Raw genomic sequence first — 13,689 nt, 5'->3', positions numbered from 1 at the left:
GAAATGTGAGCTGCGTTCCGCCCAGACAAGCCCTCCAGGTACCCAATGATGGAGGCGGGAGGCTCTGTAGAAATTCATTTTATTCTTAGACTATTTTCAAAAGAAGCAGTGGTGCGCTGTTTTTCTAAAAATATGCCTTTATAGATTTATATAGAATATGTATATTATAAAATCCATACATGTATTTACATGATTGCTACATACAAAATTACAGCACTGTGGTATGTACATATCTATAGGTACATTCTTTCTGCTCGTCCCTGCTGTGCTTTTCCCGTGTGCGGGAGGGAGATGATCCTTTGTAAAGCAGCTTGCGGGCTGACTCAGCCCGGGGTGCCTCTGAGTGAGGGCCTCAGCAGAGAAGGTGGGATGGCTGCTGAGGAAGGAGCAGAAGCAGCAGGCTGCAGGATTCATCCTTCTGCAGGCCTGGCGGGCAGTATCTGGAGGCAGACGCCCTGTGGTGCCAGTGATGCCCTTGAGGTGGAGGTGGCTGACTGCAGACCCCTCTGGGGCCATTGTGGCCTGGACTCGCTCGGCTGAGCCAACACCTTGTATGTGTGAGGGGAGCAGGGGGCCCCCGGAAGAGGAGGAGACCCCCTCCTTGCTCTGGCCCCATGATGGGGAAAGGGCTGGATTGGCTAAAGCCTGCAGAGGGCCCATGAGAACACTGGCTGGCCTGGAGGCCAGGGAGGAAGAACAGTGGCGGCCAGCAGGGCAGGGCCCTTCCTCCTGAGCTCGGGATGGCATCAGCCAAGCCCCGCTGAGGCCCATCCAGGCCGAGTGTGAGAGGAGAGCCCCCGGCCATTGGGCCCTGCAGGCTGGGCCTCCTGCCGCAGAGGTGCTCTGGGCAGAGGTGCATGCACGTGGGTGAGGAGCCGCTTCCCCCTTTACTCCCTGGGCCAGAGGCTGGGTGGGGGGGGTGGTGGGGAGAGACGGAGGCTTAGCCATGGGCCCGGTGTCCTGTAGGCACCAGGCCCCCGCAGCTCAGGCCAGCTGGGGGCCACGACAGCCTCCTGAGGCATGCAGAGAACAGCCTCCATTCCTTCTGTTCCCCGTATTCTAAAATTGGGGGGGGGGGGGCGCAGCAGTGCCTGGGGTTGGATTCGGGAGCCACTGAGGGGTGGGCGGGGTGGGCTGTGATCCACTGGGTCTGAGTGGCAGAGCCCAAGCAAGGGCCCGCTCTGGAAACAGCCTGAGCCCCGCTCAACGACAGCGGATCCGGAGGAAGCCCAGGCTGGGTGTGGCCTGGCAGTGGGGACAGGGCTTGCCGCCTGTCCCTCTGCTGAGGGCAGCTTTCAGAGGCCGAGTGGGCCCTCCCAGACGACTCGGCCCCGGTGTAGGTGGGCAGTGCGGCCGCCGAGCTGGCCCAGGGGAGCCCTCGTGCAAGCACCCCATTTCAGTCACCTCTAGTCCAAAGTCGCCCGTCCTTGCTGGCCTGACTCCTCCCAGCCTAAGTTTTCCTGAAGAACGAGAAGAGCCGTTTGCCTTCGGTGGTGCTGGGCTCGTCCCCGCGCCCCGCGCCCCGGGCCCCCGAGAGGGCGGCAGCAGGCCGGCTCCGCTCCTTCAGGCGCGTGTCCATCAGCTGCCGGTCAATGACCCTGTGCATGTCATCCTGCAGAGGGCAGAGCGAAGGGGCTGAGCAGGGCTCCGACCTGGTGCCGCGGGGGCAGGGGCGGGGACAGGGAGCAAATGTCAGAAGGACGCAAGATGATGATGATGATGAGGAGGAGGAGGAGGAGGAGGAGGAGGAGGATGGGATGAGACCAGATGACTGAACGGCCACAGCCAGGCCGCCTCGACCAAGAAGACAGCAAATGTAGACATGATGCCCGGATGCACAGGAGCCACTGACACCTCAGCCTCCTCAGGGCCCGGGGCGTCTCCCTGCTGGCCTTGGCTGCTTGGCGGGCCCCACCGCGGGTCTGGCCCTACTCCAAGCCCAGAGCAGGGCAGGCCCGGGCCCACGCTGCTACTTCCCTGTCTCTACCCAGGCCTTGCCTGTGACTGGCCTCCTCTGCCCTGCTTCCCGCGCCCTTGGGGCTGGGTGTCTCTCTCCGGCACCTCTCCTGAGAGGCCCTCCCGAGAGGCCCTAGCATCATGTTGTCCGCCTGCTCTCCAGTCCAAAGGGTCAGCCTCAGGGGGCTTCTCTTGTCCCTTTGCCCCCTTCAGGTTACACCAGCTTGCACCACTGGTGCCTAGATGCCACTGGCAGCCCCACGCGGCAAGGACACAGGCTCCCAGGTGCCGCCGTCCTCACGGGCGACCCCACGCGGCTGCCCTCCGCTGGCATGGCTCAGCACAGGTGTGGCACAGGCCGCGAGCATCACTATCTTCACTGCCTGCCCTGCTCCAGCTTAGGCCCAGATCTTTGGCTTCTTCACTGGGGCAGCACCCTTCCCCGGTTTGGTAAAGTTGCCTAGAAAATGCCCCCCTCACCTCGACCGCCTTACAGCACAGCATCTAGAGCATCTTTTACCCGCCCCGCCCCCGCCCCCCAGGGGCTTTTGGACAGAGCAGCTCCACCCTCTCTCCATTCTAGTTATTAGATTCCGATTCTGCACAAGATTCCACTTGACCAAGCATTCTGCCACCGACAAAGTATGAAAACTACTGGCTTAGAAACAAACAGCCCTGTCTAGTGAACATCAGCAGGAACGTAACAAGCCTTTGCCTGATCCCTTCACCCCTAAACCCAGTGGGCTCCGGGACGCCTCGGGGCGAGTCAGCGGGCTCGTGTCTTGCCGGAGCATGGGACAGTGAGGGCCCGGGCAGAAGCGGGGCTGGTGCGCCACCCCCCCCCCCACCTTGTCCATCACCTTCTGCACTCACACCCACGCTGTCACCACGTGGTGTGACACTAACTTCTCTGCAGGTTTCGGTGTGAAACAAAGGGACTTTCCTCACCCCGGCCCCGGGTGGCAGCAAGGGTGGACGTCCTGCTCCCTACCCTTGTCCGTGTCCTGCTCTCCCACTCTCCTCTTTCTTCACACTCAACTTCTTCCAGCGCCTCTCCTCCTCACAGAAATAGGGGGCATGCTCTCTGCCTGAGGTCCCCCTGCCGAATCTTGGGCCCAGTGCCTGGCACTTAGGACATGCTCAGTAAAATCTGTTACATACGTTGGGAATGTTACAGGGTCCTCCAAACAGAAACCCTTTGAAGTGCCAATGCTTTTTCTGGCAACTGCAAATTGCATTTTTTATACTTTGTAATCCCACGAAATGCATCCCTTTAGAACTTCGTACACACGCACGCATGAACGGCTTATAATTCCACCCCTTCCAGTGCTTGTGTGGGCAAAACAGCCCATTTACGAGGAGGGAGCACCAAGAAACCAGGGCTTAGCCAGTCAAAAAGGGGCCGGCCCGGTGGTCCTGGCCTACGAGCTGCATGTTCACTGGACGCAGTGATGGGAGGAGAGCTGCAAATGACGGCATGGCACACGGCATGAGATGACGCCGGACGCTGGCACACACAACATGGTGGGCCACACACAGGAAGGCGGCAGGGGCGGGACTGCGATGGCAGCAGGGTTGGGGTGGGTGGGACGGGGGGTCGATCTCACCTCAAAGGCAGGAGGGGTGTACAACTAAAGCTGTTGATACGGGAACTGAGAAAGGCCACTAGATCAGAAACCAAAGGAGCCAGATAGTAAAAAGCCCTGAGGAAGCAAACTGTAGCCGGGAGAGAAGAGAGAAGAACAGGGGCCGTAAGCCAGGGGACGGCCAGTTGCTCGTGAGCGAGAGGCTGAGGGGTCAGGGACCATGTCTCTGGGGAAGGGGGCTGTGCTCCTGCAGCCAGCCCCGCAGGGCCCTTGGGGGAATGGTCACTGCTAACCCGTCCCCCAGCCGGGGGTGGGGGTGGCGGGCTCTTTACTGGCCTCCTGAGGATTTCTTGGGGGAGAAACACAAATGGCTACACCCATATCCTGAAATCATACCACTCGAACCTCATTAACAAAGAGCAAGGACAGCCCTGGCCCAGAGGGGAGCTGTGCTGGGGCTGGGGCAGAGCAGGCGGACGGGACTCTGAACGTGGTGATCCTGGAGATGACCCAAAGACCCCTTTCCCCCAGGATAGCGCTCTCTGGCAAAATGAAGCTGGCCTTCGAGAAAAGGAAGGGCAGCAGCTGACGAACTACATCCAGTTGTGAATTTCGGTTCCACCATATAGGGTTTCCTGGGCCCTCTGTGTTAACAGCTACTTCTTTCCAGCTAATTTATTTTTTATTTATTTATTTATTTATTTTTTTAAAATATGGAACACTTCACGAATTTGCATGTCATCCTTGCACAGGGGCCATGCTAATCTTTGTATCGTTCCAATTTTAGTATATGTGCTGCCGAAGCGAGCACCCAGCTAATTTAAACAAAACTGGGATGACCAGCTGAAGGAAGCCCCTGCCCCACCGCTCTGGAAGCATCCTCAGTTCCTCCTTGGAGACTCACCCACATGCACGGGACCCTCTAGTAACAAACTCTCCTCACACGCTGCTTGGGTTTGAAGACTCCCTCCCACCCCCCCTTCCCCCAAGCCCTGTTTTCACTCACCCCAGGGTCTCAGGGCTCTTTACCTGCCACGCCTCAAGCTGCTGTGAGAGGTTCAGTTTCTGCTGAATGGCATCCAGCAACTGGCTGTTCAGTGACATCATGTCCATCTTGCACTTGGCAAGTTCCAGCTCCACAGCATTCTTCCTGAAAACAGACAAGCCAGGGTGAACGTGGGCACCTGGGGTCCACAGGACGAGGAGACAGACTCCGACCTTAAACTTGCAACAAATAGGAGTTGTGACAGTAACCAGGATGTTACTTGCAGAAAGCTGGAAAGTTCACAGCACGGGTTCATATCCATTTTCTCAACTGTTTTGACGACCTGTGGGTGAAGGGAGCCCCTGCCTCCCCATCTCATGGATGAAGAGCAGTTTTGAGAGGAGGATACTGAGGAGGACTGGAACCCAGAGGAGATCAAAGGCCTCACACAGTACTATGAAGTTGCTAATCCTTCCCCAAAAAGGCCAGTCCCCATGAGAGATAAGGCCCTTGTCCTCTTGGCCCCTCCTTTTCACTAGCAATGCCCCCGGACCAAGGGATCTGTCCTAAAGAGGCCACACATGTGCCAAAGTAGCCACATAGTGGTGGTGACTACAGCCTAGCTAATCATAGTTGCCAACAATTGTTGGCAGAACAATTATATGGTAGAACACAGTCATCACAACCAACCACAACAGTGAATATTCAAACAGTGGGGAAATACGACGTATTGCTGAGTTGGAGAAAAGCACAAGACAAGGTCTGACAGGACTGGCTTTGTAAAAGAAAAACTGCCTGTGTGTATTTAAAGGTCATACAAAAAAAAAAAAAAGTCTACTTGGCTATCTCTGGATGATCGTTGATGGGATCCTACATACTTCTGCATTTTGTATTTTCATAGTTTAATATGTTTCACATATTACTCTGTCTTTTCCAACATTCTTAAATCATAGTTGTTCAACGCAAAACAAAATTAAATTTTTTCAGGGCTGGGGGAATGGGACTAAAAAATATAAGACACTAACTGAACAGCTTCTGCCAAGGAACACCGGTTGCCCACCTGCCAAACTGGACATTATTTAGCCCCCATTATCAACTGCTACCTTTTGCATTCCCAATGGCAATGCAAAAATGCCTCCATGCACAGGGCCAGCGACCCAGGTGCCCGTCCCAAGGACAGCTACAGGACCTGCCTATAGAGGCCTCCTTGCTGGGGCCTCGGACAGGGGCTGCACCGAGGGAAGTGTGGTTGGGAGGTAGGGTAGGTGGGGGTAAAGCTCTCGGGGCCGCTGCCATGACCAGCACTTCCTCTCTGACCACAAATCTACCCGTCCAGTCACCTCCCCTGACACCTCATGGCCGCAGAACGGCGCCCCGTCCGCCTTTCCCAGGAAAGCCGGTCCAGAAGGCTTGCAACACCCCGGTCCGCCCACCGCACTGCGGCTGAGGGGCCAGGAGCTGAGGACGTCCAATGAGGGCCGGCGTCTCAGGTCTCAGACATCTCAGGGAGCCCTGTCACGCCCGCTGCCATTGGCTGGCGGTAAACAGCGGAAATCCTTGCGTGGCACCGGTTGCCATGGACGCCTGCCCCCCTCCCCCCCCCCGCCCCGCGCGCCGGAGACAGCTGCAGCCTCAAGAGTGGCAGGGCATCTGCCAGCAGGTGGCGCCACGAGAAGCCTGGACACCCCAGAATGTGCGGACCAAGGGGCACACAGCGGGGACCCTTCCTTCCAGAAAACCCCGGAAACAAGGCCAGTCTTGCTGACCTCTGCATTCCAGCCTCGGACTGCACTCTAGAGAACATTTGCTCACTAGAGAATCTTGGTGTTTATCATTCACGAGACACCCCAGAGCAGGAGAGCTAAGCTGCAGAGGCCGCTCATCAATATGTTCATCAGAATTTTAAAAAGGAATGCCTCAAACGGCTAGAATTCCTTATTTAAATGAAACCACTAGTAACTGACTTTTTTTTGTTTTTGTTAAGCTGCTAGCCCCACATTTTTGTTTTTAGTGAGGGCCTTTTACCTGCAAGGAGATAAAATCGTTACTTAACTTTTCTGAAACTCATCTACTGTGTGGGATAAAGAACACCTTAATAAGGTTTTTGTAGCCGGTGAAGAGAGGGAAGTTATTTTTCTTGGGGGTTCTCACTCCTCTGACTACACACTAGAATCATGGGGTGGGGGTTGGGGGACACTTTTACCAAGCAGCCCCAAACTAGGCGATTCAGATTGAAATGTTCTGGAGAGGGCCCTGGCATCCACGGTGTTCCCCAGGTGATTCTAAAGTGGTCAGGATGCAGAATCAGAGATGATGTAAATGAAAACATCTTGTAAAACTCCTAAGGTCCTATACAAAGTATAGGCCACTCCCCACATTTAAATGATTCCTTAGGTCTGTTGTGTCAATTCTGTATACTAAGAGTTTAATTTCTAACGGATAGAAAAAAAGCTATCCTACTGGAGTGATCTAACTAACACCTTCCCTAAGGGCCAGCCTAATATATAGGGTCCATGAAGGGCAGGGGCCTCACTGCAGAGTTCTCCCTACTCAGCAAGGACAATCTGCAAATCAGCTCCGTTGGTCAGATGCCAGGAGGTTCACTGGGCCTCCTCTGACAAAAGACGAAGACACTCATTTCAAGGTTTTGTGGAGACTTGCTGGCTTCCTCAGTCACCCAGATGTCAGAGCTGGGTTCCACTTACTAAGGGACGGGGACTGGATAACTCCTGTTCTGTCTTCCCTCCTGTGCCCTGGTACTTTCTCGGGTTGGATCGCCCACCTCCCATGCTGATGGCAGAATATGGTCAGAGCTTGATGTTCAGCTCTCTTCTGCTTGTCCAGCTGAGAGAAGGTGACCAGCCATTCTCTATTTCTAACGTTGTTCTGCCTTTTATTCCCAATAGAGGCTTCCACAATTAGCACCTTAATTTTACCATTTTATTCCCTAACTGTATGACACAATTTCACCCTTTGTTATCATAAAAGTATGCTCCCACTCCAAATTATTACACTGCTATTCAAGTATTCACTAATAAATCAAGTATTCACAATACAGTGGCAAAGATGCACAGGTTTGTTTGGGAGCCTCGCGGAACATACTTCCTAAATGGACTGGAAGTTGTCGAGCAGTCGACATAAGGTCCTGGCCAGATAGAAAAAGTAAAACTAATGGAGCTGATGAAATGACTGAAGAGAACAGAAGGAAGGGGACACGTGTGTGTGGAAGGGGAAAGGTGTGGGGAAATTACAATTTTAAAGTCAGAAATCACCTTCTACTTTTTAAAAAGGCATACAGTATCCACTTACAATTTGTTTCAAATGACCTCTTTTTAGTTTCCTGACAAGTAGCCTGGGTGGTAAGGGGAAAAGGTGTGGGGACAGGAGTCAGGAGGCCAGGGATCACCACTGGCTGTGGTCTTGGGGACAGTGTCTCAGTTTCCTCATCTGTAAAAATGGGCATTAAAAATGTCTATTCTTTGCTGTGGCTGGGGGTTAAAGGATGAAGGTGTTTTGTAAACACTAAAGTGACGCAGAGGGCAAAATGTGTTGCAAAGGGCTCCATAAGCAGACACATTTTTAGTACCTTTTATCTCTGTACACTCAGTAACTAGGATAGACTGAATGCATGATAACAAATAATTTAAAGGGGAATGGGGAATACGCAAATGTGTTTTTTGCCAATGCACTTCCAAATCTTTTGAATGTAAGAGAATGCATTTCTTCCCTGCTAAAGAAAACCCAAAACATGAATAAAATATGACCAGTTTACTGGAAATGCAGTCGGGAGAATGCATCAAACTCAGAATGTAGAAAAGCTCTAGGAGACAAATGATATGTTTTTTTCAAGTGTGACAACTGTACTGTGGTTGTGTGTTTTACAGAAAGTCTTTTTGTTTTCTTGAGTGAGTGTGAGAGAGAGAGAGAGAGAAAGAGAGAGAGAGACAGAACATGAGTGCACACCGGCAGGGAAAGGGCAGAGGGAGAAGGAGAGAATCCCAAGCAGGCTCCATGCCCAGTGTGAGATCATGACCTGAACCAAAATCCAGAGTCGGACATTCAACCGACTGAGCCACCCAGATGCCCCAGAAAGTCTTTTTCTGGTGGAGATCCACACGGAAGTGTTTATGGATGAGATGCTAAAGTATCTTGTGATGTGCTTTCATACAGTCCAGTGGGGGTGGTGGTGGACGAAGTGGGTGGGGATATAGATGAAACAGTACTGGCCATCTGCTGATTGGGGTTGAAACCAAAAGACAGGAAGTTAGGGATTCATCTTACTTGTTTCTATTTTTGTGTATGCTTGAAAATGTCCATAATAAAAACAACACCCCTCAAAATAAAGAAGTTGAGGTAGACACATATAACGAAATTGGAAAACTAAGATCTAAGTGGAAAAAAACACAAGCCATGTAGAGCATCAGCCCATGGATACTTAAAAATGCCCAAACCACTGTATCGCTCTACACTTGCACACGTACAGGAAAAAGATCTGCAAAAAACATATACCCAGCTTCCAACAGTAGTGTTGTCTGGGGAGAAGAAAGACGCTGGGGGTGAGGATGGGTAGCAGGGAAACACTTTCACTTTTGGATTCTTCTGTATGCTTTAACTTTTAAAACTGAGCATATACTCATGTTGCTTGTGATTCAAGTAAAATTAAACACACCACGCCCACTCACTTCGCAATGGCCTCATCCCGGTCCCTGATGGCCTTCTGAAGCTGCTCCTTTGGTTCCTTGTCCTCAGACGTCACTCTGAGTCGGTCTCTCTCCTCCTTCAGTGCAGTCATCTCCACACTCAGCAGTGTCACCTAACAGGAGACCAAAGGGATGGATGTGGTGACATCATTGCTGCTGGCCTGGCCTGCAGTGTTTCCCTCAAAGAGACAGAAAGGAACGAGAAGCCCCAGGCAGGTGCAGAGCCTGTGTGCGGTGTGGGCATGTAGCTTCCACGGCCCCTGGCTCTGAGGGAGGCCCATCTCTTCTGGAGAAAGCACGCTGCATGCTAGGCTGGAGCCCACTGGCCAGGGCCGGGTGGGGTGGGGGGGCGTGGGGGATGAAATTCAGCCCTGGAAGGCAGTCAGCATGCCAGATCCCTTTATAGGCAGCCCACCACACACCGCCACTTCCACCACAAGGCACTCCCAGGGAACTAATGAAGACCACACATGCATCGGGGCTTGGAAACAAATTTTTGGGGGTAGGGAGTCAAGTTTTGTTTCCAGCCATCTTGCACTCAACATGAAACTTTGCTATCCACAGGGCCCCGGCTGGACCTGAAGTCTGGGCCCTGGCTCCCATTTCTGTGACAGCACTTGCGGCAGCCTGATCATTCAACTTCCCCGGGTCAAAGCCACATGGAATTTAGACACCTATGTGATGTCATCATCTTTCACTTTAAACCTGCTACCTTTTCTGTGGTCTATGCCTCAGTGAATGGCCCCACAGCCTATTCATTGGGAGTCATCTTTTGGTGGCACCGTGCCCTTCCTAGCGGCTCGCTCAGTGACCACAGCTTACCCTACCCACGAGAGCTCTGCAGTAGCAGGAAGCGCGGCCTATTCATCTGTGCATCTCAGAGCCTCTGTTCAATGCTTGATCCCAAACTGCTTGTGCAGTGGACAGTTGTCATATTTTTGGCTAGTCATCATCCCAAATCCTTTCCTATCTGGGGGACATTCCTGGTTGCATGAGTCTTGGTGGAAGACAGGGGATACACCCCCCACTGAGGAAGCCAAAAGAGGAGAGACACATCATTTCCTAGGTACACAGGCATGGATGTGTGTGTGACCTAGACTTGCCAATCACACAGCCCACCTGGGACTGTAGTCCTTGAGGTGTCAGCAAAGCCACAGGCCAGGGGTAAAATTATTACATGGACAGCAGATTCCTTCTGTGGCCTCGCTTCCCATGGCTTCTTCCTGTTTTGGAGCTCAGTTCTCCAGCCTTCCTGTCAAGTCTATAAGCTATCAGACCTAATTCCAATATAGTCTCTCCCTCTCTCTCTGCTTAAGTTAAGCAGAGCGAGTTTTTGTTGTTTGCAACTGGACACCCTGCTTGGTAGAACTCTCAGTAAATACTTGTTGAATGAATGGAAGGGTGAGCCCCTTCTTCCCAGTCAATAAGCTCAGACTGGAGTCAGGATGACTGGCCCCACCCTCTTGTTAAATATTGCACGTACTTGGACATTTTTTTTTTTTCAACGTTTATTTATTTTTGGGACAGAGAGAGACAGAGCATGAACGGGGGAGGGGCAGAGAGAGAGGGAGACACAGAATCGGAAACAGGCTCCAGGCTCTGAGCCATCAGCCCAGAGCCTGACGCAGGGCTCGAACTCACGGACTGCGAGATCGTGACCTGGCTGAAGTCGGACGCTCAACCGACTGCGCCACCCAGGCGCCCCACTTGGACATTTTTTGAAGGGAGGATCCATGTATATATCTCTAGCCCTCTCACAAGGGGACAGATGCTACCATTTCAATGTACTCCCCTACTCCAGTCCCAGGCCTAATCATCTTCAGACAGACTGAAATTGAGCAAAGGCCCCATGATCAAGCCTGAAGATCAAGCTTCCCTGGAGATGCTTCGGACTCCCTAGACTGAGACGGCAGATTTGCCAGCTACCAGGGAAGAGGAAATCAGCTACTCAGGAAGAAATCAGAGGATACTCAACAGTGAAGAGGCATACCAGACAGTCCGCTGTTACTGTGGGCAATGGATTTGGCACTCTTAGGTGCCTGATGAGGAACATCAGGACCAGGTGCTCTGTGCTTTCATGGTGGGGACAGTTGTGGTGAGCAGGGCTAGAAGCCCTAGGGAAGAACAGGCTGGGGCACCTGCAGAGGCCATAGGGTGCAGCTAGTCCACAGGATGCTGGTCAGAAACCCAGCCTCACCCTACATACTAGCAGGTTCTGCAGCCTGGTAGGCCAGGAAATCAAGACTCGGGAAGTACCTGGCAGAGAGAGAGTCAGACCTCCTCAGACCAAATAAACCCTAACATGGCCTTGGGTTGGCTGTGGGCCAGACAAGCTGAGTAAGCTACAGATAAAACTACATGCTAGGCAGGAAATGCCAACATTTAATATGCTCCAGATAAAACTCCACAAGAGCTTTTTGCTTGGTCTGGAAAACTTGGTCAAGGTAGGACCATCAGCTATCTGCCTCAGAAACAACAAGGGACTTACCTTCTTTGAGCTGCCCACACTGTTCATAAAAAGCAGGAGTAAAAATAAGTAGTTCCATCATCAAGTTGTTGTGAGGATCAAATGAGATTAATGACATCAGGGACCAAGCTCGGTGCCTGGTGGTAAGCTCTCCTCCTTCCTCTTCTCTGCACCAGTGCGAACCTCCTCGCTGATGGTCGTCATGAGGACTAACCTGGCTTGTGTATACACTGACTTAGGTTATAGCCACCCCTAAATCCACTTTTCCCACATAAGGTAGTGTCCTCACAATTGAACAGGATCAAGGAAAACATCTTAAAGTCATACATCTAGGGCTTTATTTGCCCCTTCATTCAATAATTATTTGCTTTAGGAAAAGACAAAGAGAAGTCGGACCTCAAGCTTGTCCTCGTGGGGGTCTAAGGTTTGGGAAGATGAGCTGTTGAATGAGAGAACCATGAGAAAGCAGGGCCGGGGGCTCCAGGAGGGAGGGAACCAAAAGAGTTTGAAGGAGGAAGTGAGGCCTGAAGGCTGAGTAGGGCTGATATGTACAGGTGGCAGGGAGAATCTTCTGGACAGAGGCAAAGGGCCGGGGAAAAGGCCCAGATGTGGGGAAGGCACAGGGAGTGTGTGCCATGCCCTATCATAGCCCATGTTCAATTCTGCTAAAACAAAGGAGGGGAGATGGAAACAACAGGAAAAGAGGCTAAATGGCCAGAATGCAGCCAGACTGTGGGGGGCCACGAGGGTTAGAGGCTTCCCACTACTTAATGATAGGAAGTCAATCCAAAACTTGTAAGGGTATTTCATTTCAAGCTGTGCTTCAGGAAGATCAATCCAAATCCTGTGGAGGTTAAGTGGGCTGGGGGAAATATGACCAAAGCTGGGGTGTGAAAGAGTGAAGGTCTGAAACAGGGCAGTGGCTAGAAAGATGGAGGAGATAGAACACAGGGAGATTTCACAGAGGAGGGGTCACCAAGATTTCATTAGCGAAGGCCTTGTGTTCCCACTACGTGCTCCACTGTGCTTTCATGCCCCTTCTGGAGTAACTGGCCAGCGCTCCTGTCAGGCCCTATGAAGGAGCCAAACACAGGACTGGGGCTGTTTCTTATTGCACCTCCCACAGCCTGGTTTACTGGCTTGAGAATCGGCAGAGGGGCTCCACAGATAACTGTTTTTTATATTGCTCTGAAGGTCCTCCCTGCCTCTCAGCAGCCGTCCAGACCCCAGTCAGCCCTGGTGAAACAGGGGCCAGCAAAGCCGTGGGGAAGGGGGTGAGGGTGCGGAAGGGGCTCTCCAGGGCACAAGGGTGTGGGGCAGTCTGGTTATGGATTCTGGTCTCAAACACAATTATGAATTAAATGAAACCTGGACTCCCTTTTATTTATTTATTTTTTTTTAATTTTTTTTTTTCAACGTTTATTTATTTTTGGGACAGAGAGAGACAGAGCATGAACGGGGGAGGGTCAGAGAGAGAGAGAGGGAGACACAGAATCGGAAACAGGCTCCAGGCTCTGAGCCATCATGAGCCATCAGCCCAGAGCCTGACGCGGGGCTCGAACTCACGGACCGTGAGATCGTGACCTGGCTGAAGTCGGACGCTTAACCGACTGCGCCACCCAGGCGCCCCTGGACTCCCTTTTAAAAATTGGATGGGCTTCTGAGGGTCAGATCACTTCATCTTCCAGGTCCCACATTTTTTACCTCTGGCCCAGTCTCCAGGAGGAAAAAGCATACTCTCTGGTAGGAATGCAGTGGGCTGGGAGGCTGGATCAGCCCCTGGCTGAGGTCTCACCCTAGTCTAGGAGCTGCCTGCTGGAATTTTGGTTTTGCATTACCTTGTTGGGACTCTGCCTCCACGCCCCTCTGCCACCCCCCTCATCCCCCCCACTCCCCCCACCCCCCCACGGCAGGGTACAGAGCTGGTCTGACTCTTCTCACAATTCCAGGAGAGGCTGCGGAGCGCAGGAGCGCTGTCCTGTTCATTCTGTGTTT

At 52.5% G+C, this 13,689-nt stretch overlaps 1 protein-coding gene and 1 non-coding gene across 7 annotated transcripts in view; both read right to left on the bottom strand.

The window, feature by feature from the left end:
• Positions 1–63: 63 nt before the first annotated feature.
• BICDL1 (BICD family like cargo adaptor 1) overlaps positions 64–13,689 on the bottom strand; it is a 105,206-nt gene continuing 91,580 nt past the window's right edge. For 4 of the 6 annotated variants that reach the window (XM_045458153.1, XM_045458157.1, XM_045458154.1 and 1 more), the window contains 3 exons: positions 9,210–9,340; positions 4,572–4,692; positions 64–1,612 (listed from right to left, as the gene is read on the bottom strand). In XM_045458153.1, the coding sequence (XP_045314109.1) occupies positions 1,451–1,612; positions 4,572–4,692; positions 9,210–9,340 (414 nt within the window). In that variant the 3' untranslated portion in view covers positions 64–1,450. Of the gene's footprint in view, positions 1,653–3,563; positions 3,673–4,571; positions 4,693–9,209; positions 9,341–13,689 lie in introns of all 6 variants that reach the window. The other 2 variants (XR_006707645.1, XM_045458155.1) reach the window with 2 other exon arrangements.
• Positions 4,250–4,353, bottom strand: LOC123588662. The gene has a single exon (XR_006707965.1). It is a non-coding gene; the product is annotated as a U6 spliceosomal RNA (small nuclear RNA).

Source organism: Leopardus geoffroyi, chromosome D3 (genome assembly GCF_018350155.1).
Source record: "Leopardus geoffroyi isolate Oge1 chromosome D3, O.geoffroyi_Oge1_pat1.0, whole genome shotgun sequence".
NCBI lineage: Eukaryota > Metazoa > Chordata > Mammalia > Carnivora > Felidae > Leopardus > Leopardus geoffroyi.
The sequence above is the reverse complement of the archived record's forward strand: the minus strand, read 5'-3'. Positions and strand labels throughout refer to the sequence as shown.